Source organism: Solanum lycopersicum, chromosome 10, assembly GCF_036512215.1.
Source record: "Solanum lycopersicum chromosome 10, SLM_r2.1".
Taxonomy (NCBI): Eukaryota; Viridiplantae; Streptophyta; class Magnoliopsida; order Solanales; family Solanaceae; genus Solanum; species Solanum lycopersicum.
The window spans coordinates 59436860-59461973 of NC_090809.1; the positions used below are offsets into that span (position 1 = coordinate 59436860).

General features: G+C 33.1%; 4 protein-coding genes and 1 long non-coding RNA gene across 7 annotated transcripts; 3 read left to right on the forward strand and 2 right to left on the reverse strand.

Moving 5' to 3' along the window:
- Positions 1-2347: 2347 nt before the first annotated feature.
- LOC101268815 (sm-like protein LSM36B) lies at positions 2348-5921 on the forward strand. The gene is made up of 4 exons (XM_004249090.5): positions 2348-2649; positions 4328-4454; positions 5361-5474; positions 5566-5921. The coding sequence occupies exons 2-4, from the start codon at positions 4343-4345 to the stop codon at positions 5610-5612; spliced, it is 273 nt and encodes a 90-aa protein (XP_004249138.1). The 5' UTR covers positions 2348-2649; positions 4328-4342; the 3' UTR covers positions 5613-5921.
- A 580-nt stretch (positions 5922-6501) lies between these two features.
- On the forward strand, positions 6502-7814 carry LOC104644355 (uncharacterized). The gene is made up of 4 exons (XR_011211905.1): positions 6502-6833; positions 7036-7138; positions 7228-7300; positions 7488-7814. It is a non-coding gene; the product is annotated as an uncharacterized lncRNA (long non-coding RNA).
- A 582-nt stretch (positions 7815-8396) lies between these two features.
- Positions 8397-12787, forward strand: LOC101249317 (phosphatidylinositol 4-phosphate 5-kinase 6-like). Its single transcript, XM_019215867.2, has 8 exons — positions 8397-10420; positions 10530-10697; positions 10784-10949; positions 11032-11148; positions 11381-11574; positions 11688-11818; positions 11907-11985; positions 12112-12787. The coding sequence occupies exons 1-8, from the start codon at positions 9276-9278 to the stop codon at positions 12401-12403; spliced, it is 2292 nt and encodes a 763-aa protein (XP_019071412.1). The 5' UTR covers positions 8397-9275; the 3' UTR covers positions 12404-12787.
- A 436-nt stretch (positions 12788-13223) lies between these two features.
- LOC101268525 (uncharacterized) lies at positions 13224-15490 on the reverse strand. Its single transcript, XM_004249089.5, has 2 exons — positions 13568-15490; positions 13224-13427 (listed from the first exon to the last, which is right to left on the reverse strand). The coding sequence occupies exons 1-2, from the start codon at positions 15028-15030 to the stop codon at positions 13349-13351; spliced, it is 1542 nt and encodes a 513-aa protein (XP_004249137.1). The 5' UTR covers positions 15031-15490; the 3' UTR covers positions 13224-13348.
- Positions 15491-17836: 2346 nt separating this feature from the next.
- LOC101244134 (UDP-glycosyltransferase TURAN) lies at positions 17837-24330 on the reverse strand. Of its 3 annotated transcripts, none has more exons than XR_738225.4 (17): positions 24147-24330; positions 23960-24069; positions 23064-23097; positions 21998-22053; positions 21751-21891; positions 20778-20926; positions 20591-20680; positions 20439-20505; positions 20290-20353; positions 20098-20212; positions 19441-19601; positions 19248-19358; positions 19110-19171; positions 18961-19039; positions 18766-18841; positions 18355-18483; positions 17837-18261 (listed from the first exon to the last, which is right to left on the reverse strand). XR_738225.4 is itself a non-coding variant. In XM_004249092.4 (17 exons), exons 1-17 carry the CDS (start codon positions 24151-24153, stop codon positions 18238-18240), a joined length of 1449 nt encoding a protein of 482 aa, XP_004249140.1. In that variant the 5' UTR covers positions 24154-24330; the 3' UTR covers positions 17837-18237. The 3 variants fall into 3 exon arrangements, 2 of the variants coding, with proteins under 2 accessions (XP_004249140.1, XP_069146217.1); XM_004249092.4 differs by having other exon boundaries at positions 18961-19013; XM_069290116.1 differs by lacking the exon at positions 21998-22053 and having other exon boundaries at positions 18961-19013; positions 24147-24262.
- Between the last annotated feature and the right edge of the window lie 784 nt (positions 24331-25114).

Consider the following 25114-nt stretch of genomic DNA (forward strand, 5'->3'; position numbering starts at 1 on the left):
ATGATAAATTGTTTTCGTTATTGTGTATGTTTTTAAATGCTCATTATATAACATTTTTTAGAATATATTACATTTTTTAATTATACGCATTAATGTTAGTAAATTATAATAAAAATTCAAGCTTGCTAATGTGTTAATAAAAAAAAAAAAAATGTGGCATATATATAATGAATGCTTGAGAATATACCAGCATAAGAAATTTTTTAAAAATTTGAATTGAAAATATATAAATGAAAGATGAATCTTAGAATGTTGTGAATATATGTAAATTAATAAATTAAAGTTTTGTACCATAGTATATAGTAGTATCAAGTGTGGGATTGATTTTCCATGAGAACATAACGCTAACATGATGCCTGGTGGTATTTGAATATTGATTCGATATATTTTTTATTAGTATTTATTATTAAAAAGCCGAAAACGTATATTTTAATGTATAATTTTATCTTCTTTAAATAAAATGATAATGAAAAATTAAACGTTATGTTTCTGTATTATTATAAAGACTCAAACACAAGAGATACACAACACTTTTAACCCTTTGAAAGGAAGAGTTCAGTTTGATTCTAACGGGACATTATATATAGTAAATACACATTTAATATGATTCGAATGCATATATAATTACAAAAATAAATGTTTATATGGTTTATATTATAGAAATTCCACATATATCCCTTAACATGCTAGTAAAATGAAAATATCATTAAAACTAATATTATTGAAATGTGCAGTATTTTCTTTATAATTTCGATGCATGAGCGGCTCTATGCTTAAAAAAAAGGCAACTTTTATATATATCAAATAAAAAATTTATATTTGTATGGTATAACAAAGTTTACATAATTATGTTCCACAGCAAACATAAAAACTGTATAATTCGTTATACATGTACAGTTGAAGCAAATTGTATAAAACGAAGTGTATAAAACAAGAAAGAGAAAGACACTTGAGCAAAGAACCGTATAAAAACGAAGTGTATAAAACGAATTGTATTATCATAAGTATATAGAACGATTATATACAATTTGAATTTGTATAAAATGAGAAAGAGAGAAAGACAAAAGAGACTTGACAAGGAATATACAATTGAATCGAATTGTATAAAATGAGAAAGAGAGAAATTAGATACAATTTGAAAATTGTATAAAACGAGAAAGAGAGAAAGACAAAAGAAACTGGACAAGAGAGTATTTTTATTGTATAACTATAAGTGTATAGGACGAAAATATATGTACTTGCATGTGTATATACAATTTTCTCACGCTTTATACAAACAGAAACACAATTTATACATTATGCTTCTGTTTGTATAAGTGAGAAAGGCAAGGGTGTCGAGCGAGATTTGGGAGAGTGGAAAGCGGGATCTGGAAGAGGGGAGAGAGGGGAACAAAAATATATGTATTTATACAATTTTCTCTGCTTTATACAATTAGAAACAATTTTTATACACTTGTGTTTGTATAAAAAGTGAGGAAGCGAGCGAGAGATTGGAGGAGAGTGGCGAGCGAGATATTTGGGAGAGAGGCGCCTGACAATTTTTTTGCAAACGTTTGCTATGAAGCACAATTAAATCAAACTCTAACTACTCCATTTATTTTAGGTTATTAGTTTGCTATTATATGCAATTTTCCCAAAAAATAAGGCCTTTGTCTTAGACTCCTAAATTTTTGTCAAGAATAAATTATGTGTTAAAATTTTTATAGAAAAATTAATTATTTATAATAAAAAATATAAATTTTTTTAAAATAATTTTTTTTATCCACTTTAATATCTTTTGTGGAGTATTTTGTTAAAAATGAGGAAAGTTTACAAAGTAAATTACAAATTCTTTTTTATTTCTTATTAAATTTTAGTTTCAAGCATTAATCTGAGCATATTAAAATGAGGTTATACCAAGTCATCAACTTTTTGAGTCAAATTCTATTTAATATTTATCAACTTATTACTTGTATCATTATGTTAACAATACATATAATAATTGTCTCACTTAAAAATGTATTTCAATGTTGAGTTGATAAAATTTTACCTAAAACTAGTAACCGAAATAATAATATTAAGTACTAATAATTTTCATCTTAATAATGTAATTCTTTTTATAAACATGTATATAAAGTATATTTATATTTTAGGCCGCGAATTAAAATTTTATTTTAGACTCCAAATTACATTGAGTCGCGCCTGTTTCGATGTTCAGGGTATGTAACATGCATCAAGACTAACTTCACACATAGGAAATTGAATATCACTTATTATAGAATTCTTTAGATTTTGAGGATTCATACAATCACGTTGCGAAAATATCAAGGATTAACTAGCATACAATCGTAAACAACGAAAATAGAGAAAAAACATAACACGAGTATTTAATGAGATTCGATTAGGCCTACTTCTTCAAGTAAAACCAATTTTTTACGAAAATAACTTCTACAACAATAACCAAAGTTTAGGGGTCAAATATACAATACTCCAATCTTTTAAGATGGTAAAGAGTTTTTAACAAAACCCCTCATATTTAGACCCAATTACAAATTATTACTCATCCACAAAAACAAGAATTCAAAACCCTAGCTCCTCACTAAATCCTTCGTCTCTTTAAGTTTCTCTGTCCTGCAACTTTTCATCGTTGATAAAGAATCATTATTTGAGGTATGTTATCTATATTCTAATTTGTTTTAGTTTCTTTTGATGTGTAAAAATATGTGAATTTTGCTTCTTTTTCTCTAATTTTACTCAATTGCGATGTATTTTACTGTACTTTTTCTCTTTCGATCGATAATATGTTTCGATATTGAAAACTCATGTTGGATTCTGTGTTTCTGATCTAGGTTTCGTGTGCTTAGGAAAAAACACATCAATTCATTGTTTATGGCTCTTCTTGTTAAAAAAATTGAAGCTTTGTTAGTTTTCTCAGAATGGAGGGTTAGTTGAGTTGGGTTTACTCTGTTGTAATGGAATATGGTTAACAATACAAAACCCATATTGCATTCGGTGTTTTTGATTTGGGTTTCGGGTTCCACATCTTTTGCTTAGGACAGTACACATGAATTCTCTTTTTAATGTTTCTTGTTTAGAAATGGAGTGTTGTTGATTTTGAGAAGTTGTTACTCTTCCAGAGTTAGATGGTTAATTACTCGGGCTGTACTTTTTTCGTTCTTTCTTGGAACTGATTGTGTTGTAAGAAAGTTGGCGCAACGTTGGAAAAGATCGACTTTTACACGGAAGTGCTAAATCTTGGACCTTGATAGTTCGAAAAATGCCAATCCCACTTTGTTCATTTAAAGGAATGTTTTCTTTTAATTGAGGAGAAATCCTGGTTTGAAATATTGACATGTAATTGATAGGAGAACACTTAGTGTTTGAATCGAGAGCCACATTAGTTGAGAAAGTGTGCACAACTAATTATGAAGACGTTTTATCGAACATTATACTCGTTTATACCTCATGATCTACTTGAATAGTTCTTTAGTCCCTTGGGATCTCCTAAAGCCCAGTCAGGTTTATCTACTACTTACTTCTTTACTCATTAACACTACTATCTATAAAGTTGCCTCTTAGTGAGATGATATCTGGAAAATGCAAGGTCGTGCAAGTGTTGATCTTCTGCTATGGTATTTATAGTTGGGTCATATATAATAGGTCTTGAAAATATTAGAAACCAAAAGAGTTGTCCAGAATTGGCTGATGCGCAGGAGGGGCGTTGGGCTTTGATGGCTGAGCTTGCAAGTATATAATCAGAGTCCAGAAAAGCTCCTAAAGTCCAGGGTTTGAATCCTTTCTTGTGAAAGTTAAACAGTTCCACTTGTGGAGTATAGTGGATAGCCCTACCAAGGACGTAGCCAGTTAATTGGTTTTATGGTCTACTACTTAGCATAAGATTCACCACACTCCGCATGCAAAATTGTTTTAATATTTGAACTCTGGACTGCATGACATCTTCCTGGCTGTGCTACTATCAAGTAGTAAAGAATATCTTTTCCGTTTACATGCTAGTAGCCCATTTATATTCTTGATGGCAGGCTTATAAGAACACACTGCAATACAGTCATCTTAATAGTTGAGTTATGACACCTATTAACTGCAATGTAATTGTTAGTTGGAGACTCTAGGAAACCATTTAAATGTGTCAACAGTTAAAGTGCTCGCAGATGAAAAAGTTGGTGCTATGTGATGTCTGTATTCTGTTCCTTCAATTTTCTTTACCAATGTGTATACTGTCTACTGCTATTCTTTATGTCAAACTACTCTGCTGTTGCTTGGGCAGTATGGTTGTATACTGGTTTTATAAGTTGTATCTTGATAATTTGCCGCTATTGATATGCTACAGAGTAAGTAATTGAAAATGAGTGGAGCAGGAGAGAAAGGATCAACAACCAAGACTCCAGCAGATTTTCTCAAGTCTATTCGTGGACGACCTGTTGTTGTCAAATTGAACTCTGGTGTTGACTATCGAGGTTAGTCACTCTGATTTGCTTTTGCTTGTTCTTGTCGTTCTTTTAAACTTACTGTACTCTTGCGTATGCATGTTGGTTATATGTAGTTTTGTACTAAATAACACGACGAAACTCTAGTCATGTATAAGATTGTCGAATGTACTGTCCGTTCCCTATTCCATTCAAGCTTTGCATTAAAATACTTAATAAGTTAGTAACAGAGCTGCAGCTGATATAGTCCTTGAGATTTGATTTTTAACACAGAAAGGAAGTTTTATTGTTGTGAAAGTAAGTGTAGTATTTTTGACATTTCAAATATTAATTGGTCATTCTTGTATTTTATAGGTTACCAACATTTGTTATTGACTGTTAGTTGTCTGCATACATAGACTAAACTACAGACTGGACCAATTTATGTGTAATAACCATTTGACTGATGTTAAAAAGATATTCTGCTTCGTAGGTACTAGGTACAAATTGTTGTAAAATTTACCTCAAAAGCTGGTCTTGATTGTAGGTATCTGCGACATGCAATTTATAACCATGAAACAGAATCTATTTAGAAAAATGAAGAGTGTTTTTTCATCTGGCGTTCTCTCTCATTCACAGAGCAAAGAAATCAGGCTTTTTGCCTACCCAAGGGCTTGTTGCCCTGCAACCAATGCATGTGTAATGTGAAACTTATCCACCTATTTATCTTAGCCACCAGCGATAATAACTGCTTGTGAACCTCCAACTTTTTACCTGTGTGCTTACATCTTTAGGTAGAAGTTCTCTTGAGAAAGTAAATGCACTCTACCTAAAACCTGTGCTAGTCCTTATTTGCTTATTGCTTATGCTTTTTTCCCGGTGGTAGTTCATTTCTTCACAATTCATGACGAGAAACTCAGTTTAATTTCATTCTAAGTTTGTTATTGCTTGGTGCAGGTATCCTTGCCTGTTTAGATGGATACATGAATATAGCAATGGAGCAAACCGAAGAATATGTTAATGGGCAATTGAAGAACAAATATGGTGATGCTTTCATTCGTGGAAACAACGGTAAGCAAAAACAACTAGCTGCCAACCTTCGTTTAATATGCATGTGCCTCTAACGATCAGAATGTTATATTAAGAGTTTCTCTGCTTGCAGTGCTTTACATCAGCACATCAAAGAGGACACTAGGGGAGGGAGCTTAAATCACGCACAAGATTGACTGGCCTTGGTTATCCTGTCTACTTTGATTATGTAACTGGCCTTTCTTCAACATGTTGATGAAGTTCCCTCTTAATGTTGTAATTTGTGTAGGCTTTGGTTCAGTCATGGATGTTATCTTTATTGGCTTTTGGTATAGTGAGTCAATGACATTTTTTCGCATTGCCAAGATCAAGAAACAGTAGTTTCTCGTCGTTGATTTGAGTTTTTGTTGAGTATAGTTTGATGCTGACTTTGTTTTGGATAATAGATGCATATATAATATACTTGCCTTGAATTCTGCAAGAGTTAAATTCTTCTTCCTCTACCTTGAGATATCTCAATGGCTTTGCAATTTTAGCAAATGGGAATATTTACATTTTCTATGAAGAACTTAGAATGTAAGATATTATATATTATATTCTTTCTTTCTTTCTTTTTTAAAATGAAAAAGTAATGATAATGATTCTCCTTGCATAAAAGGCAAGTATTTACATTGTTTAATCCCTCAAGTTTAGTTGTGTAGTTGGTTTTACCAAAAGTACACCATTTTATTAATTATAGCCAGTCAAAGATCTCTTTATCCTTTTTAAAGTGTCCTAGTCACAAACTGTTTTTTTGGATTGGTTTTCTTTGTGAATAGTTTCTCTATCTTTAAGGTAGGTATACATCTTGTGTTCTTTATACTTCACGGTTTATTGAAAACTGTCCTCTACCTTTGAGGTGTGGATACTTTTTACATTCATATATACTCTTTGAATCTTATGATCTATCGAAAACAGTCTTTCTACCTCTAAGGTAAAGCTAAGTCTAACTTTCATTCTATAATTTCTGGACGTCTTGATTCATCATAAACAGCTTCTCTACCTTTGAGATTGGAATAAGGTTCGTGTTCACTCTATATTCTCCAATACCTTTATGTTCACTCTATGTTGTATGGACCTCACTCTGTGAAAATCTAATAGTATATTTTAGTAACTTGATGAAAAGTTTTGCCCATAGCTTAAGGAATATATATATATATTTATATATATACTATTCCTACCTTCCAAGCCTCATTTCACATCCAAATTGATCTCTTTTCAAATATAAATCTATTATAACATTCTCCACCATTATTACCTTATTTTTCCATAATCTTCAAATTATGGTGTTCAAGAAAATTGGTGAAGGAGTTCTCCATGTCATGAGTGAAGCAATCAACATACTTGGTCTACCCTTCCACGGTCCGGTTTTTATTCAATCTTACTATTTACTTACCTGACTAATCGAGATACATATATACTATAAGATTTATTAAGGGGAAAACGCTCCATACTAGAGATATAATCATATAATTTCAAGATTTTTTGTATTCGTATTCATCGTGTTATGTAGAACGATCGTTTTAATATTATAATCGTTTTTTTTTTGTAATTTATTTTGCAGGAAGAGACGAAGAAATTGAAGATGAAATAATAGAACTATGTTATGACAAATATTTTAGAACCACAATGGCTGATTTTTACCATTCAATTTGCGATGCGGTCGAGTAAAATAGTTATTTCATATTAATCAAATATTCCATTTAATGTGATATATTATAGTCTAATATTAACTTTTTAAAATATATTTTTTTAGAGAAATTAATAGAAGGAAGGGACGTACACAATTCAAGATTCCAAGCACTGCAGCTATAAGACGAGTATATCTAGTAAGTTATTTTGCGATTTTACTTCTATAAATTTTGATTATTTTAATAACATTAAAAATGATAGTGATTAATCGCAGTGATTACTTGAGCAGTATTATAACCTCTTATATCGAGTAAAGTTCAATGACGATACGTGGCTATTTAATTACCCTTCTTATCATTACTAAAAATTAATTTTTTTTGGCAGAAGCATAGTGTGAAAGGAAAGAAAATGACAAAGGAAAAATTTGGATTATGTATGCATGAACTATATGGTGAAAGTGGAATTACTGGATTTGGAGCAAAAGAAACATTATATTATTTATTTGGAGTACCAGCCACAGCATTATTCATAAAAAATAAAATAAAACCACAAGCAATTTCTGATAATGATTTTATTCCTGGTGTTACTTCTGCTACTGTACTTATTCTTTCTAAATTTAATAAAATCTAACAAATTCAAGAAAACAGTTAATTTCTTGAAATTGTTAATGATTTGAATGTGTATATACAATTGCAATGAATCTTTCTCTTATGATTTGATTTCGATTATCTGTTTAAGTTGTACACACTGATGATATTATAAAACATATTTTACACAATCATACTATACATGGATAAATATATACATAGTCGCAGAGTCATATTTAGCATTTTTAATTTATCTGTGTTAGGTATTTAGAAAACGCAGCTCACTCGGTTCTTTTGGTAAGTAAGTTACTTATAACATAATTTGATCTAAAGTTAGCTGAGTTTTATAGAAACCGGATAATTCAGCCTCTGTCGATAGATAAAAATAGGATTGTTTCACCCTTAATTAGAATTTACAAATTCAAATCGTTATAATAGAAAAAAGTTTCTTTAATAGACCTTACGCTACAAGAATTTAGATGAGTTGAAACACTATCGTGACTTTGCAAAGTATTAAACACCCTATGAGAAATGAAACAACGAAACTATAAAGTGGTAACTTTATAAATGTGACAACTAATATGTGTTTAAACGAAAACTTTAGTAATACAATATGTATAATTTAAATCTTAGCCTGTTAATTAGGTATTTTTCAAGAGAAGTTAATGATATTTAAATATGGAAAAATTAGATAACACTAAACTCTCTCATCCTTCCAAATGTCATAAAACTTCAATTTTTTTTAGCTGTTTTAACGCTAATTTTAGCAGAAAAAGTCTTCTCTATGAACCATCCAAATAACACAAAAAATGAAAGAAAAAAAAACCTTTGTTGACCCAAAATTTATACCAAATAAATCTTTATACATATGATGATCGATTTTATGTTTTTTTGGTTTCACGTAGTGTCTGATGTTAGTATGTGAGTCGAGTTATATCTGAATCACGTATTGCATGACTCATTTTAGAGATGAAACTCGTAACATAATTTTCTACATAATCAATTCTCGAGCTCGAGACATTGTATCCCTCTTATTCTTGTAATATTTTCAATCCATCCACTAGTTGATTTTTTTCCAATTGCATAGGGGTATTGTTTTCTAATGAATTAGGCTATAGTTGGCCCCATTTTGACTTGCACTCTCACATGTTTAAGTCCTTATTATCCAAGTAGACAATTTTTTTTTGTATATATATATATTCCATAAATCATAATAATTATTAAACACACCCCCACCCCCCACCCAAAAATAAAAAAAATTTAGGCAAAAATGGTCAAAATATGGACAAAGATTGTGAACGTGATTTCTAATTTTGTTGTTGTCTCCTTCATTACATCAAAAACTAGGAAAATAGAAAGAGAGATAACAAATAGAGATTAATTAATTTTGTATCTAATTTGCATGTCCATGCATGATCATAAACAATATAACATTTTGTCAATGAAATAAAAAAAACAGATCAAATCATTAGTTTTTGATTAATCAGAGGGAAAAAAAATGTGAAGATCAAGAAGGAATTGAAAAGTGAGATATATATATATATCATAGGCGCGTTCGTGCCCAGAGACTAGTATATGTATAGAGATGAAGGCGTGGGAGGCAACTATAAGGATAACACAAGCTGCAACAAGAAAACGTGCTAACACGATATTTTGTACACAAGGTTCATCATCACCACCAACAGAGGAAGAAAATGAGCAACAAGATGATCACATTTACGCGAATGGTGAAATTTTTCATGCTGAGAGGTTTCTCCCAAACGGTGATTACTATAGTGGTTATTGGCTTGACAATTTCCCTCATGGACAAGGTAAATATTGGTGGACGGATGGATGTATGTACGTTGGAGATTGGTTTCGTGGAAAAACTATGGGGAAAGGTATGTTTAGTTGGCCCTCGGGGGCAATGTACGAGGGGAATTTCAAGTCTGGATTTATGGATGGAGATGGTACCTATACGGGGCCTAATGGCGATACCTATAGGGGTGGTTGGATCATGAATTTGAAACATGGACAAGGGGTTAAGGAGTACGTTAACGGAGATTGTTATGATGGTGAATGGTGTAGGGGATTGCAAGAAGGACAGGGGAGGTATAATTGGAAAAATGGGAATTATTATGTTGGTGAATGGAAAAATGGAACTATTTTTGGTAAAGGTAAAATGTATTGGACTAATGGAAATGTTTATGAAGGGAATTGGGAAGATGGATTTCCTAAAGGAAATGGTACTTTTAAATGGACTGATGGAAGTTTTTATGTTGGAAATTGGAGTAAAGATCCAAATGAACAGAATGGTACATTTTATCCATCTACTTCATTGTTAGAAACTGGTAATCTTGAATGGGATCCTCAACAAGTGTTCAACGTCGATTTGGTAGAATGTACTATCTGTCCACCTGAGAAAGTTCCTATTTTGCCTTCACAGAAGAAACTCGCGTTATGGAGGTCATCTAAGGCTGTTGACAGCAACATTAAGCCTAGGAGGATGTCGTTGGACGGGAGAATAGATGCACCTCCTGTTGATAGGGAGTTTGGTAGAATTCGTTTATCAGATGTTGCAGGAACTTCAGCTAGTTATTTGGACGATTCCATCGTTGGCTTGCAGGATGCTGATGGATATTTAAGAGGTAGTCCTATAAGAATTCCTAAAGTTGTTAAGAGACAAGGCCAAACTATTTCTAAAGGACATAAGAATTATGAGCTTATGCTTAATTTGCAGTTGGGAATCAGGTAGTAAATTTAACTCGTTTTTCGTCTAATTATATTAGTAAATGTACAAGTTACTTTGTGTTTGTTGTGCATTTTCAAAGCTCAAAGTTGTGATGTAACTTATCGATAGGGTATCAGTGGGACGGCCTGGTCCTCCACCATCACTAGATCTCAAGCCATCAGCGTTTGATCCTCGAGAGAAGTATTGGACTAGATTTCCAACAGAAGGATCCAAGATAACGCCCCCTCACCCGTCTTGTGAATTCAGATGGAAGGATTATTGTCCGAAAGTTTTCAGGTAAGGTTTTTATTTCTATTACTTGTTGAAAATGATGACTTTAGAACACGTTGAAAGTAGTGATCATCGATTTTGATGTTCCTCAGGGCATTACGGATGCTATTCAAAGTGGATGCAGCTGATTATATGATATCGATTTGTGGTAATGATGCTCTCCGAGAGCTTTGTTCCCCTGGAAAAAGTGGAAGTTTTTTCTACTTGACAAACGATGATCGATATATGATCAAGACAATGAAGAAGGCAGAAACAAAAGTAAGTCTCTTGATAACTGCAATTATTTTCTGCAAAGATCAGTACTTCCCCTTCTGATTTTACTTGCCAATGGATTTGTTAGGTGCTATTAAGGATGCTTAGCGCGTATTTCAATCATGTTCGCGCTTTTGACAACACCCTTGTGACTAAGTACTATGGCCTGCATTGTGTGAAGCTAAGTGGACCAGCACAGAAGAAGGTATCAGACATAAAGTACCATAACAGAAGTCTAATACAGTCAAATCTCTCTATAACGTCATTTCTCTGAATATTTTTTGGCTGCTATAGTGAATTGCTGTTATATGAAAAACGGCTTTAAAGAAAACTTGATGTTTATAGTGAAATGTTGTTACAGAGGATGACTATTATACAGAGGTTTAACTGTGGTTGTTCAATGTGAACAACTTTAATATATTCATGAATGGTTTTAGGTACGATTTGTTATCATGGGGAACCTCTTTTGTACAAATTACTCAATTCATAGACGATTCGACTTGAAAGGATCAACATTTGGAAGAACGACAGATAAACCAGAATCCCAGATTGAAGCAACAACAACCCTTAAAGACCTTGATCTCAACTTCATTTTCAGGTTACAAAAGACATGGTTTCAAGAATTCCGAAGGTATGGAACTTTCATGTCGAATAATGTAACTATCCTCTGACATTTGAGACTCTCAACGTTTCATTTCAAGTGTAAAACAAATGTCAGTAAATGATTTTCGCGACATTCTGCAGGCAAGTTGATAGGGATTGTGAGTTCATGGAACAAGAGGGAGTGATGGACTATAGCCTTTTAGTTGGTATTCATTTTAGAGAAGCAGATAGTACTGAAGATCAGACATCTTCTGGTTCTGGAACACCTATCGGTTAGTTCTAACTTCATTTCAATCATAACAACAATTCCTCCGTTTCAATTTATTTGTCTTACTGTCATTTGTTTTCAACTCGTTGCAGATAATGGAGGCTCGGAAAATGAAACAGTTGCTCGTGTCTCTCGAGCTGATATGGATCAGTTGCTTCTTGATAAGGAAGGGTAAGTTTTCAATCCCCTCATAATCATCTGGTTACTTGCACTATATGTACTTGCTATTTGTAATATTTAAGTCACTGAACTAACTATTTATACGTCGTTTCTTGATCTTTATGTCAAAAATTGCAGATGGGCTAGCATAAAACTAGGAATAAACATGCCTGCAAGAGTTGAAAGGACAGAGAGGAAAGCTACAGAAGCGGAAACTCAGCTAGTTGGAGATCCAACAGGAGAGTTGTATGATGTGATACTGTTTTTCGGGGTCATAGACATACTTCAAGACTATGACATTACAAAGAAGCTAGAGCACGCATACAAGTCTATGCAATGTGATCCAAACTCTATATCAGCAGTTGATCCAAAGGCATACTCAAGGCGTTTTCGCGATTACATATTCAAAGTTTTTATAGAAGATAATTGACATGAAAGTTATAAAGAGGGCTTCAAGCTAGCATAGGACTAAAGTACTATTTGTTTGTTGTTTTTGGAAATTATTTGCAGTTGAAGCTTAGAAGGAGAGAAGAACATATATATATATACACACACTCTTCCTTCACTGCATTTTATAGGTATACACAAAATACAGAATGAGTTACTATTGTATAGAAGAAGTTGTAATAGATATGTTGCTCAGAGTCTCCAGAAATGTTGTCGGATCCTTCAAAAAGGAACTACTTTTTGGAGGATCAGGCGATATTCTTGAAGTGTCCGAGCAACACAGGTAACCGAAGCAACACAAATGTGACTTTTAAGTTGCATAACTTACATGTATGAAAATTTGTTGTTTCAAGGTATTTGCAGGGAATTAAGGATGGATTTTAATGTAGAATTTAATTAAATTTATCAAAGTTCCATTTACTAATTCATTTGGGCTTCTTAATCATTTAGGTTTAGTATGATTCATAAACAAGTTTTGCTGATACTTTTATTATCCTCTAGAAATGTGTGAAGAACAGAAGGAAATGATCTGTCATGTCCATTTACAGTTTGATTAGAAAAAAGAAGACATTATAAGATCATATCTCATGTGTTATTGCTTACAAAGTTCATGTTGATAGATATGTCACCTGGACCTAACTCCATATAAGGAGATCAAAGGATCCCACACGCGTGATATACTGGATCATCTCCTCGTAAGACATGCTTAGCTAGCTCAAATATGTTGCCTTACTAGGGCAAACTAACATTTTGGTCAACTTAATGTAATCACCATGATTCAGCATTAGGTATACAAGAAAGAATGAGAACTATAAAACTTTCTTGATTCAACTCTTTTAAATTTACTTGGTTTTCTCCATTGAACCATCAAGAATCAAGAAACTTACATGCATATCAATGATGCAAGTCTAGCAGAGAAGTACAATGTCTAATGCCAAATGGCTAGAATAACAGCAATGACTAAAAGTAGTAGCAGCACACCATCTCCTCCTGGCAAGACGCCTAACCTGTCGAAAAATTAACACCAGATAAAATGTTAGTAGAATTTCATGCTATTATTTTGCAGTTTATTAGACAACAACATAATTGGTTTCTTATTTCTATAGCATGTCTCTTTCTATAATTACTAGTGGTACTATTGGCATACCTGAGCTTTCTCCTGGACTGATAAATGTACGTCATCACCGGAGGAAGGATGCCAAACAGAAAGCAGTTGGCGTAGATCCCAGCAAAATCAAGAGCTCTTGAAAATGTAGAGGGAAAGAAAGAGCCAATGAGAACTGGCAAAGCTAGAACAAAAGGAATCACAAGGCTTTGTAAAGATTCAAAACCAGAGTTCACTCTATTTTCTGAAGCATTATCATTTTTAGTTCCACTATAAGAAACTTTCCCTTCATTTCCAAGATTTTGCCTCAACTTAAATGTGGCTGAACCAACTTTGCCTACTACTCCTCGAGCTGGACTGGGAATGGAACTGGAACTACTAAAGATCAAATCCAAGGTATCGACAACCTGTTTCGGAAAGCTAACAGCATATCCTATCAAGCTTGTGGCTAATGCTGAAAATGCAAAACCTTGAACAGCTGGTAGAGCAGAGGAATTGACAGAGAGCAAGAGTGAGATTGGATCGCTTGAGACAGATGAAGCATTGTGACTAGAAAGTCCCAAAACAATCAAATTCCATGATAGTACCATGACTAGAGGAATAGTCCCACCTAGCATTATTGCTTTTCTAGCATCGTGTACAGTGTTTCCAGCAATTTTACAAATAAAAGGTGTGATTACATGGAATCCCATTGTAAGCACAGCCACAGGAATAGCAGGCAAAACTGATGAAAATCTCCAAGAAGCAAATCCAAAAGAATCAAGAATACTCATTCTCCCAACAAATATTCCAATTACAACTAATGTTGTTATGGAGAAAAACATAGTAATGCATAGGCATCTATTCGCTACATCAATAACATGAAAAGGTAACAAACAAAGAACTATCCCGACTAGTGATGGAAACAGTCCATTAGCAAGAACATGATTAATCTTGGGAAACCACTGAGAAATAATTGAACCAATTCCTGAAACACAGGCTACCAACAAAGCAAAAGTTAGTGAACCATAAACCAAAGCAACAAAAGACCCAAGTTTACTTCCTAATGCCTTGGTTGCAAGACTAGTAAAGCTAACTTCATCAACCCCATCTTCCTCCATAGCTGCAAAACTAAGCTCTGCCACAAGAATGATAGAGGAAATAACATAAACCCAAGTCAACAAAAGAGATATGGTTGATGGAATTGGACCAGATTTTACAGTTGCTGCAGGTAATCCCAACATTCCTGGCCCTACAGCAGTACCTACAATCAACCCCACAGCACCCCAAAAGCTTTTTTCTTGAACCACTTCAATCTTTTCTTCAATATTGCAACTTCTAGGTTCATCTACATCCAAAGCAACAGCTAAAGATTTGTGCTTTACACATAAATTATGACCTATAGTGGGATTAAAGAGCCCTTGCTTAAAGGCTGGAACTTTTGACCTTTTACCATTAGCTATACTCTTGGTATGAGAATTAGGGTGGCTGAAAAATTGAATCTTGAACTGCTGAGAAACAAGCATTTTTCAAAATGTCAGATACCCAAATAATCTTTTTCTAGATTCCTCAAAGTCAATCATTTATCAGTGTAAAAATGAGTTCTTCCTGGCATTTGACATGTACCATAGAAAGAAGAACAAATTTCAATGGATTTTTTTATCAGCTATCAAATATACAAACAAATGGGGTTGTGAAAAAGGACTAAAGGGATAAGAATTGAAAAATTAATTGCAGAAAATGAAAAAGTGTTAATACTGAGTACTGACTAATTACAGCTTCCATAAACAGCCTGGCCCTTAAGCTGAATATTCCGGCGGCGGTGACAAGTTTATGTGAGGGTTTGGAATCATTCTTGCCTAACCACGTGCTAAAATTACTAATGTTTTTTATTTAAGGAGAATCTTGTATGATTCCTGGACCCTACCAAACAGACCACCTAAACTTCATAGGATTTCTTTTTTTGGTGGCTATTCTTTGCAAAAACTATAATTATGTTTATTCCTACTTCTTTTAGAGATGTCATTCAAATACTCAAATCATTTGGAGTTCCCTTTTATTTATTTTCTCTTTAGATTTATATAAAATTGAACAAGTATATATATTACGTGACCTATATCATATATTATTATAAGAGGGAACCAAAAAAGTTAAAAGTTGAATTACGATTTTACCCTTATTATAAGTTAAAATGATATAAAAATATTTAATTTAAATATTTAATTATATTATTTTAATAGAAATATTAATGACTTTTGCACTTCTTTAGATTAATTCTTAATTAAAATATCTAATTTAATTTATCTTCTTTAAATATTTACCCTTTAAATAGGTACATGTATATGGTTTGTCTTCTAGATTAATTTATGTTCTTAATTAATATTTATTTTTAATTTTTGTAACACTTGACCTTTCAACTTTGTAAGTTAATCTTAATATTCCAAAGCTATATTTTTTCCTATAAATACAATCTTTTGATGTTACTTTTATAGAAAGATTTACATGTGTGGAAGACTAAAGAAGTTTTAATCAAGTGAAGAAAATTTCAAGGCAAGAGGATTTGTGTCAAGATTACAAGGCATAATGTGATTATAGGAATGAATGTTAATTACTAAAATATCGAAGCTTGATGTATTTATTTATTTTTACTTATTTGTCGAGATCAGAACTATGGTAAAACCCCTCCATTTATGTAGTTGAATATCACTTCCATAAACTTGTCTTCCAAATATTTTAATTTTTTATGGTCAAAAGTTGAATGTTGATTACTATAACTTTGTTTCTATTTGCATTATCAAGAAAAAACAGAAAAAAGATTGTCTTAGCATTTTTCTATTTTTCGTTGGTTGCGTTATGCTAAACTTGCTCCTATATATGATACTTTTTCTTTGTATTTGTAATTTTGTTTTAAGAATATATTTGATTGAAGGTTGTATTTTTTGCTTTAGAAAATGAGACAAATACAATCATAAAAATAGTGTATAAGACATGCAGAACAATTAATGCTTACAAGATATTCTAATTTCAAATATTAATAATTATATTTTTGCATTTTAAATTTTAAATATTTGTAAAGAATCATTCTTACATGTGCTTGTGGATAAAATCTATAGTTTTTCGACAATTTTCATTAAAATTATCATGAGATTCAAATTTCAAAGTCGAAAAAATGATACACCAAAATGCTTAAGAAGTTAGAAGATCTTTTTATCCTTTGACCAAATATTGCTCCTATTATTTTTTTAACAAAATAATGTAAAATATATTTCAACAAACTTTTAATTGTAAGAATACTAATATTGTCATTTTGACTCTCCATTAAATTAAAATCTGATTTATTTAATTAATATTAATATTTTATTTGTATAATTACATAATTTAAATATCAATCATTGCACTTTAAATCTTAGTTATTTTCTTCTAATAAGTTTTTTATTTATAAATTTTAATTACTTAATTGCATTCTACTTAATGAGAAGGAGAATTTCATCTTTTATGAATTAATGTCAAACATTTTATCTTCTTGAAATGTATAAATATTAATTTAATTTCAACATTTTTATGTGACAAAAAAGACATTTTAAGAAAGTTAATCATAAGATAGTGTGCCTCCATTTTTGTTTTTACTACTTTATTTTATCTTTTAAAACAAATATATAATTTATATATCAAAATTATAATAAAGGGAGAACTAAATGTAAAAAAAAATCTTCAAGTTAATCGTTAAATTGTTTATCGTTTTATTCATCGTTATGAAGTAACGTGCAACGCACGTGTCCATATACTAGTAACACATACACACAAAAAATATATATACATTTATCTAATTTTATACAAATTTAAATACCTATTTGAATAAGCTCAGTACTAAAAAAAAATCATATAAGTACATGTTATGTCAATCCTTTAAACAAACTTAAAAAGGCTACTGGAACTTAATAGAAGTATACCAACATTAAATTTTTATTTAAACTAGTTGATACTTTGATATCGTCTATATGGATTGCATGTATCCGTTAGTTTTTTTTTTTAATAACCATGATGTATGAGTTAGCTCTTAACTAATTCCACGAGATATATGTCACCTCCACCAGCAAGTACTATATGACTTTGTCTATGAAAGCTAGGCGAAATGGGAAGAATCACCTAATGTTTTTTGTCTCCACTCACGATTCTTAACCATTTTATTGACCACTAAATCGCACCTTTGATTGGATGCCTAGTTTTTTTTTTTTTTGAAACATAAAGAGTCAAAGATATGTCATGTTGTTTGCTTTTGGGCATTGAATGATAACAACAAGACTAAGGTTGCTAGATATACAAAGACTTGAGTTAGTGTTCAAAATCTGTTATTTTTCACACTTTTTTTGGTTCAAATAACACACAAAATGTATTCTGGGAACGTCGTAAAGCAACCCCACGATGTATATAACTTTGTTAAACTACTATGAGAGGTAAAAGGCAAGTGAAACCTCAATAGTGCTATGGCCACTTCTAAAGCTGTACAACTTCAGTTCTCACAAAACCCAAAACAGAAATCTGTGACTACTGACCGACTAATGATCCTAATAGAGCCGCAAAAATTGGTTTCTCTGTGGAGCCTGGAAAGGGGCCGGGGAGAGTAGCAGGGACCTTCGGCTTGCAGTGTGACACTAGATGAGCATATAATTCCCGAAATTCGTCTGATCTGTAGGGTAGTTGACACCAGAGTTCTTGAAATCTTTGCTTCAAAATCAGCTCGAGTTGTCAAAAATAACCTGCATAATGCATGGCGTGTTTAACCATCTAAATAGTAATGGCATTTGCAACAAATTAGAAAAAACATCTCAAGTGTGAAGAAATCTACTTGCCTTGGATATTAGGGGTTTGGCGTTTGCTTCCCACTCTGTTGCCCAATTAACAGAAGATCTGCTTGCCAATACTCCCTGTCTCAGCGACTTCAACTCATCACATTCACCTGGGAATCCCTTAAACAGCGTCTGCCCAGGCATTCACAGTTTAGCAAATAAGATAGAATATTCTCAGGAAGTAAGCTCACCGGTTGACTCTAGGAATAGCTAATGGCTAGAATAAGGTATACAACAGGTTCAGATATTCAAGTATGAAGCATAAAGCGTTGGAGGGGATTGATACTTGATAATGAATATTATGGCAATATCTTGTAAACTACTGAATCTAATAAAATCTACAACGTAAAACAAACATAAAAGTTCAAAGAAAGAGGAGATAAAAGGTCCATTTCTGTCAGTTTAGGAGTTTACCACAAATTGATCAGCCAGTTCCGAGGATGAAGAGAAGAGTAGGCCATTCTTGTCAACTTCGACCAGCTCGTTGATACTTGATATAGGGCAGTGAAGAAGGGTCAACATGCAACTTCTCATAGTATGTAATTTTTTAAGACTTTCAAATGTCAAGACCATGTGAAATGAAAATGAAGAGGAATACATGCATCGTACCAAGAGTAGGAAACAGCACAGACTGGTAATCCACAGCCAAACATATCCACAACCTAAAAGGAATATACAAGAATGAAACCTACTAAGAAGTCCTGACCATACATGAGAGAAAAAATGACTTTTGCTTTTTAAGAATGTAGAGACAAAACCTTCATTGGAAGATCCAACCCTGAAGAGGACGTATGCAAGCAAACACCAAGATCTGCTGATCCTATACAAGGGAACACAGGATTTGAGACAATTTTAAGGTGAACACAAGAAGATGACAACAGATCGGTAGCTCATACCAAGAAGCAATGGGTAATCCTCTGGCTCTAACCACATAGTACGAAATGCTACACGTTTAAGGTTGAGTTTTGCCATCTTTTGTTCATATTTTTCCTTTTCAGGCCCTTTACCTTCAAAAGAAACCAAAGTAAAGAAAAGCTTATGCCTATCAAAAATAAGAAGTAAAATCCCTGACACATGAGCAGCAGTTACCTGTAATTATAAATAATAATCTAGGGTATTGCTTCCCACCCTTGATTTCCTGCCAGAAAACATCCTCCCTCTTCAAGTCATCCTCGTTCAGCAATGCAGAAACCCTTCTATCATACATTAGTGCTGCTTCTAAGAGAATGCTAAAATCTTCATCCGGAGTCCTAAGAACCAATAGAATAATGTCATGTAGCTATCACCGAAAGACAACTATTTTACCATCTTTGAATTTTGAAATAGGAGCATGAGAACTTTCTCAGCACATGGTGCAAATAAGAGACACATTGTTGATTTTTTGTCCAATCATCTTGCCCATCATTTCTTGATATTCACAAGCATCAAACTGATAGTGATTAAGTTTGCAGTATTTAAAGAAATGGACCTTGGGCTAACTCAACCCAAAAACTAGCTCATGAGGAGAGGAGTGTCAAAGACCATGTAAGAAGACCAACTCCACATCCCATGATTGATGTGGACAACTTAACACTATAGATCACCACTATCAAGTTTGGAATTTTGTAAACCAAGATGAAGATTAGGGTAAAAGATATCGAAGAAGAATGTTTATTCTCTGTGGACAAATTGTGTGGTAAAAGAAAATGTAAGGTTCACTGTGCCAGAACATAATAGGATGTTATATTAAGTTTACAAACAACTTACCAGCTTGTACTGCTTACAATGAGCGCTGGTCTGTTCCACTTCAAGGAAATATCTGTGCCAGTCTGAGTTGTAAATAGAGTTACATTAGGGTTGTCATCGTCTGGTGTTAGTTCCTCTGCAAATATGCCAGATTCATATCAATTCTTCATCTAAAACAGTCAATCACATGGAAATTCTCATTACAGTACGTACCATTGCTAAGACAGTCTTGAAGGCTGTAAGGTGTTCTCAGACTCTTATCAATCCCACAAAACAACTGCAATTGACACTTGAAGGTTAAAACTATGAAGTATAATGTATTGACTATAGAGGGAAGCTTTGTTGTAGACAAGATAATTCACCTTGTGCTTCTCCTCCAGGGAAGCAGGTTGAAAAAAATCAGGAGGTTGATCATATAGAACAGTGGCACTGAGAATCCAGAAAGCAATGATGCACAAGTCAGTTAACAAAGAAAATCAGATTGTTAGATATTCCAAGTAGCTCAATGGCCTACCTGATTCCCCAGTTTTGAGACAATTCATGTTGCATTGCCTTTGTCACACATAAGGAACCATTAGCCATTTTCCCAAAATGCTTCTCAATCCTATCCAAATACCCAAATTCTGTTTTACTTGCACAGTTCACAAACCAGATGCTAAACCCAAATGGAGGTTTATAACTTACGAGGATGAACAAATTACCAATGATATAAAGCCACAAACCGACTATTCCTCCCGAGAGACAATGCTAGAAGAGTATATCCAAAGTTATGCCAATCTATAATGAACGCAGAACGTCTAATCCAACTGGCCAATTTTACAGCAACCAGTGTAGGAACAGATGGTGGATTCTGGCAAAGGAGTAATGCTATCATTAGTTGATATTTAAAGCTCAAGCATGACAAATCGGATGGACGACTTGCATCAATCATAACTCAATTCCCATCTTCTCTAGTGGGAGTTCTGATCCTGAATAACTAAACAGGGCTAGTGAGGATGCCCTAATTGGACATTCCTCAAGAACTTGGGTGGATCATAACCACAATCCAGGTTCAGCACCCACTAGATAAAGCATTTAGAAAAATATGGAAGAACCAGCAGTTCAAGCACCAATGAGAAAGCAACCACAGAGTTGGCACAGGTTCTGGTTAATTTTGAGGAGAAAAACAAGGCCTGTCTTTATGCTGGCTCTCAAAATATCAAATACTTATAAATTGAAACAAAAATAAGTAGAAATACATGCTCACTAGCGAAATGTCGTACGGAAAATTTGAAATTACTAACTGAAAACTCAAATAAAGAAATTACTTAGAGATATACATGCATGGATTTATGGCAAGTCAAATACATAAAAGAATTAAGTGGTAGCTTTTACTTCAAAAACTGAAGCACCATAGTGAATCAAAAACTGTATGCGTCAACGTTGGTATGATTCTCTTTAGTTTTTCTTTCTTTGTATTTTTATACATAAAACACAGATATGGCCCCACCGGCCCTTCTCCTTTACGCATCTGGATTTTTCGCGTCGTTTCAGTCGTCGTGGTCGACGGGGAAGAAAGAAATGAATGAATGTTCTTTTGGGAAAATGTATAATAATACACCTACCAGCACTTATCAATAAGACATACGTATTCAATAGTTGTAAGCAGATATGTTAAAGTAGCTAATAGCTCACCTGAACTATGAAAACATCCGGCTTAGGAATTTTAACACAGAGATACCATAGGAGCATAAAAAACTGGACCAGTGGCTTAAGTATGAGCAATAAAGGATGGAGTATCTTTGGAAAACTTCTGGGGTTTGATGGCCACTGTGTCTGCATGATGCCAAAATACTCAAAAGTCAAATCACATAGACACAATCGAAGAGGATGTCTTTGAGCTTTTCACTCCAGAAACACAGCTAGATCATCCAGTTATTACCATTTCATTGATGTGAATAGATTTATGCTCTTTTACAGCAGAATGAGGGTCCGAACCTACTCAAAATTAAGAACTAAAAATCAGAATGACCAGGCAGGATATAGCCAAAAGAAAAACTATAACGTTTGGACGGGATTATTAAATTAAGCACTTATGCCAAGTGGTACAAAAATTTATGTAATTATGCACAATGTCTGGAATTTAAGTTTCACGTAGTTTCAAGCTGTTCTACACGTCAATGATAGAAGAATAGTATATCTGAAGAAAAATGAAACGGTAGAGCCAGTGATGTTACAATATTTAGGACAGTGATATGTAAGAAAAAAGAAAATTCATTCATCTTATCTAATAAAGCCTCTAATAGTGCTTCTTTACTTCTCCAGATCCTGCATGAATGTGAGATGCTTCGTGCACCAGGCTCCCCTTTTTTTCTTGAAAATCTTCTGACTTGGGGGTGTGTTTGCCCAACAGGGGGGAAGGATGTGTGGGGGAGTTAACAATTGTGGATTCTCACAGGAAGGCTTCAAACCGAATAGAGTATGAACTAAATACTCAACCTCTCCCACCCAAAGCGTGCATCCCTCCACTTCCATCCTTAAGCCCTTAACTCACAGAACACAACCTCTTCCTTCATTCCACGCACACCGCATTGCCTAAAAAATTCCCAATCATTGTCCATCATTGTCCATGTGCTCACCCCATTTCCCCACCCCAAAGTGCCTGAGTTGTATCCCCTTAGCCTTCATCATCATCTTATTCTGCTTCATTCAACCATGTTCCACAAACAGATTTAATCCATTTTATGTTATTTCAACTTTGTTGACAAATTTTTCCTGTATCTAAAAATTGAAACCATATTTTTGTATCATGCTCTTTTTATTTCATTTTTAAAATAGAAACGTAAACAAAAATAATCCTTTTTTTTCTTCCCAGACTAGAGGTGAAACGTGGTTTGGACATTACACAAACATTCGTATATTCAATGCTCATCAATAGTTTGGACATACGCAGCTAAAAGCATTCTTTATGAAACAATGCTTATCATGGGTTGTTACATGATACTTACCTCCATATGCAACAATGTCAACCTCTAGATGAGCCTGCATAAGGATAAGGATAAACATAAGAATATAAAGGGCCTGAATCAATGAAGTTCAGGTGTATCAACCACTAATTTTGAAAACATAAAAGTGGTTTTCTCATCATCACTTAAAACAGAAAAGATATATTACTATTTCTCTCTTACAATAACAAACATGCATCCATCATACTAAATAACATTAGTAGCTAATGGTAACACAGCATAATTGAAGTCTTCAAATAAATAAGACTGGAAGTCTGAAACAAAAGGCATCAGTCAACACAGAAGATTTTTACAATTCTATCGAATGACTGTTCTAGAGTATGTCAAAGCTAGTCTATTTAAGACCAATTACAACAGCAAAAATCTGACGATTTTTCTTTAATCTAAAAATATTTTCCTATATGATAACTTCACCAAGAACCTAGCAACCAGCCAGAAACAATTAACCTCACGTTCAGAGATTAATACTCAAACTTATACCCAGATATTTCATAACAGAACCTCCAAAATATGTAAAAATGCACTAATTTGGATTGATCATCTGCATAAGCTCCACCACTATCTCAAATTCTGAGTCCAATACAAAATAAGAAAACAAATAGAAGTATTTGTGTGTAAATTAAAAGGTGCATCCACTTCCTTCAATTCATGAATTCGGGGAAATCTCAGTAGCTAAGTTGGTTGGCTAAGTGAACTTTCATTTTGTTCCTAAGTGTTCAATACCCCCTTGTAATCCCTTTCTCTAACCCCTATGTAATAATATATAAAAAAAATCTGAACTTTCACCTTGTTAGTGAAGCTTCGATTCTCCAACTTCTAATCCCCTACCCCCTGTGTAATAATAGTATTAAAAAAAATAAAAATCATGGATTGGGTACCTGACGAGCAAGGGAAAGAGCATGATATTGCATACGAGGGCTACGTCCAATATCACCGAGAACGACTACCGCTGCTCTACCGCTGGGTCGGATCCTCGGTTCATTTTGTCCTAAATTCGTCAAATTTGATCGGTTTGAATGCATCAAAAAAATTGGGAAATTGTCGAAAATTAATTGAATTTCGTACCTGACATGATTTCTAAACAAAATTCTTACTTCCGGAACAGAAATTGAGATTAAAAATCCATTCCAGTTAGAGTGAAAGTACTCAGTTAAATACAGGGGAAATCGACGAAGATGAAGGAGATCCGAGGAGAGAAATGAAGAAATTAGGGGCGTGTTTGGTAAAATAGAAGGTAGAAAGTCAATTTTTTAATTTTTTTTTTAAAAAAAATTATATAAGTTGCTCGAATTAACACTTGAATATTACTCCCTCCGTCCACTATTATTTGTCATGATTTCTAAAAAGTCAAACTATCACCTTTGACTAACATTTTAAGATGTATTTATTCATCATATTGATATACAAAAAAAATATAATTTATCGTACTTTTCATATAGTTTTGAATATTTAATTTTTTTTTCAAAATATCGAATTAATGTAATCTAGCATTATTAATTTTTTTTTACCTTTTTTCAATGAAACACTCCATTGATTTGTTAATATAATTATTAATATTAATTTAATTGTTAATATAATTATTAATATTAATTTAATGTATATTTCTGAAAAACTACTTTTCACTCACTCAACTTTAAATAGTTAAATAGGAAGGACACAAACAGATAATAGTGTAGTTAAATAGGAAGGACACAAACAGATAATAGTGTTGTGTCTCTCGCTTATGGTCATTACTTATATTGAACCAAGTTCTTATCGAAAATAACTTTCTTTACCTCTCAAGGTATGAGTAAGGTCATCCGAAACTAATTTCTCTACCTCTCAAAATAGGAATAAGGTATGTGTACGTTCTACTCTCTCTAAATCCCCACTTGTGAAATTACAGTAGTATTTTGTAAAGCAATTGAGTATGCATTCCCAAAACATGGTGATGTGTGTATAAGATATCATTTTTTTGCCACCTTCATAATAATTTTGGATAAATTGTTGCAACTTTCACCAGACTGAACTTTAGTCCAAGGCAAAAAGGCCAG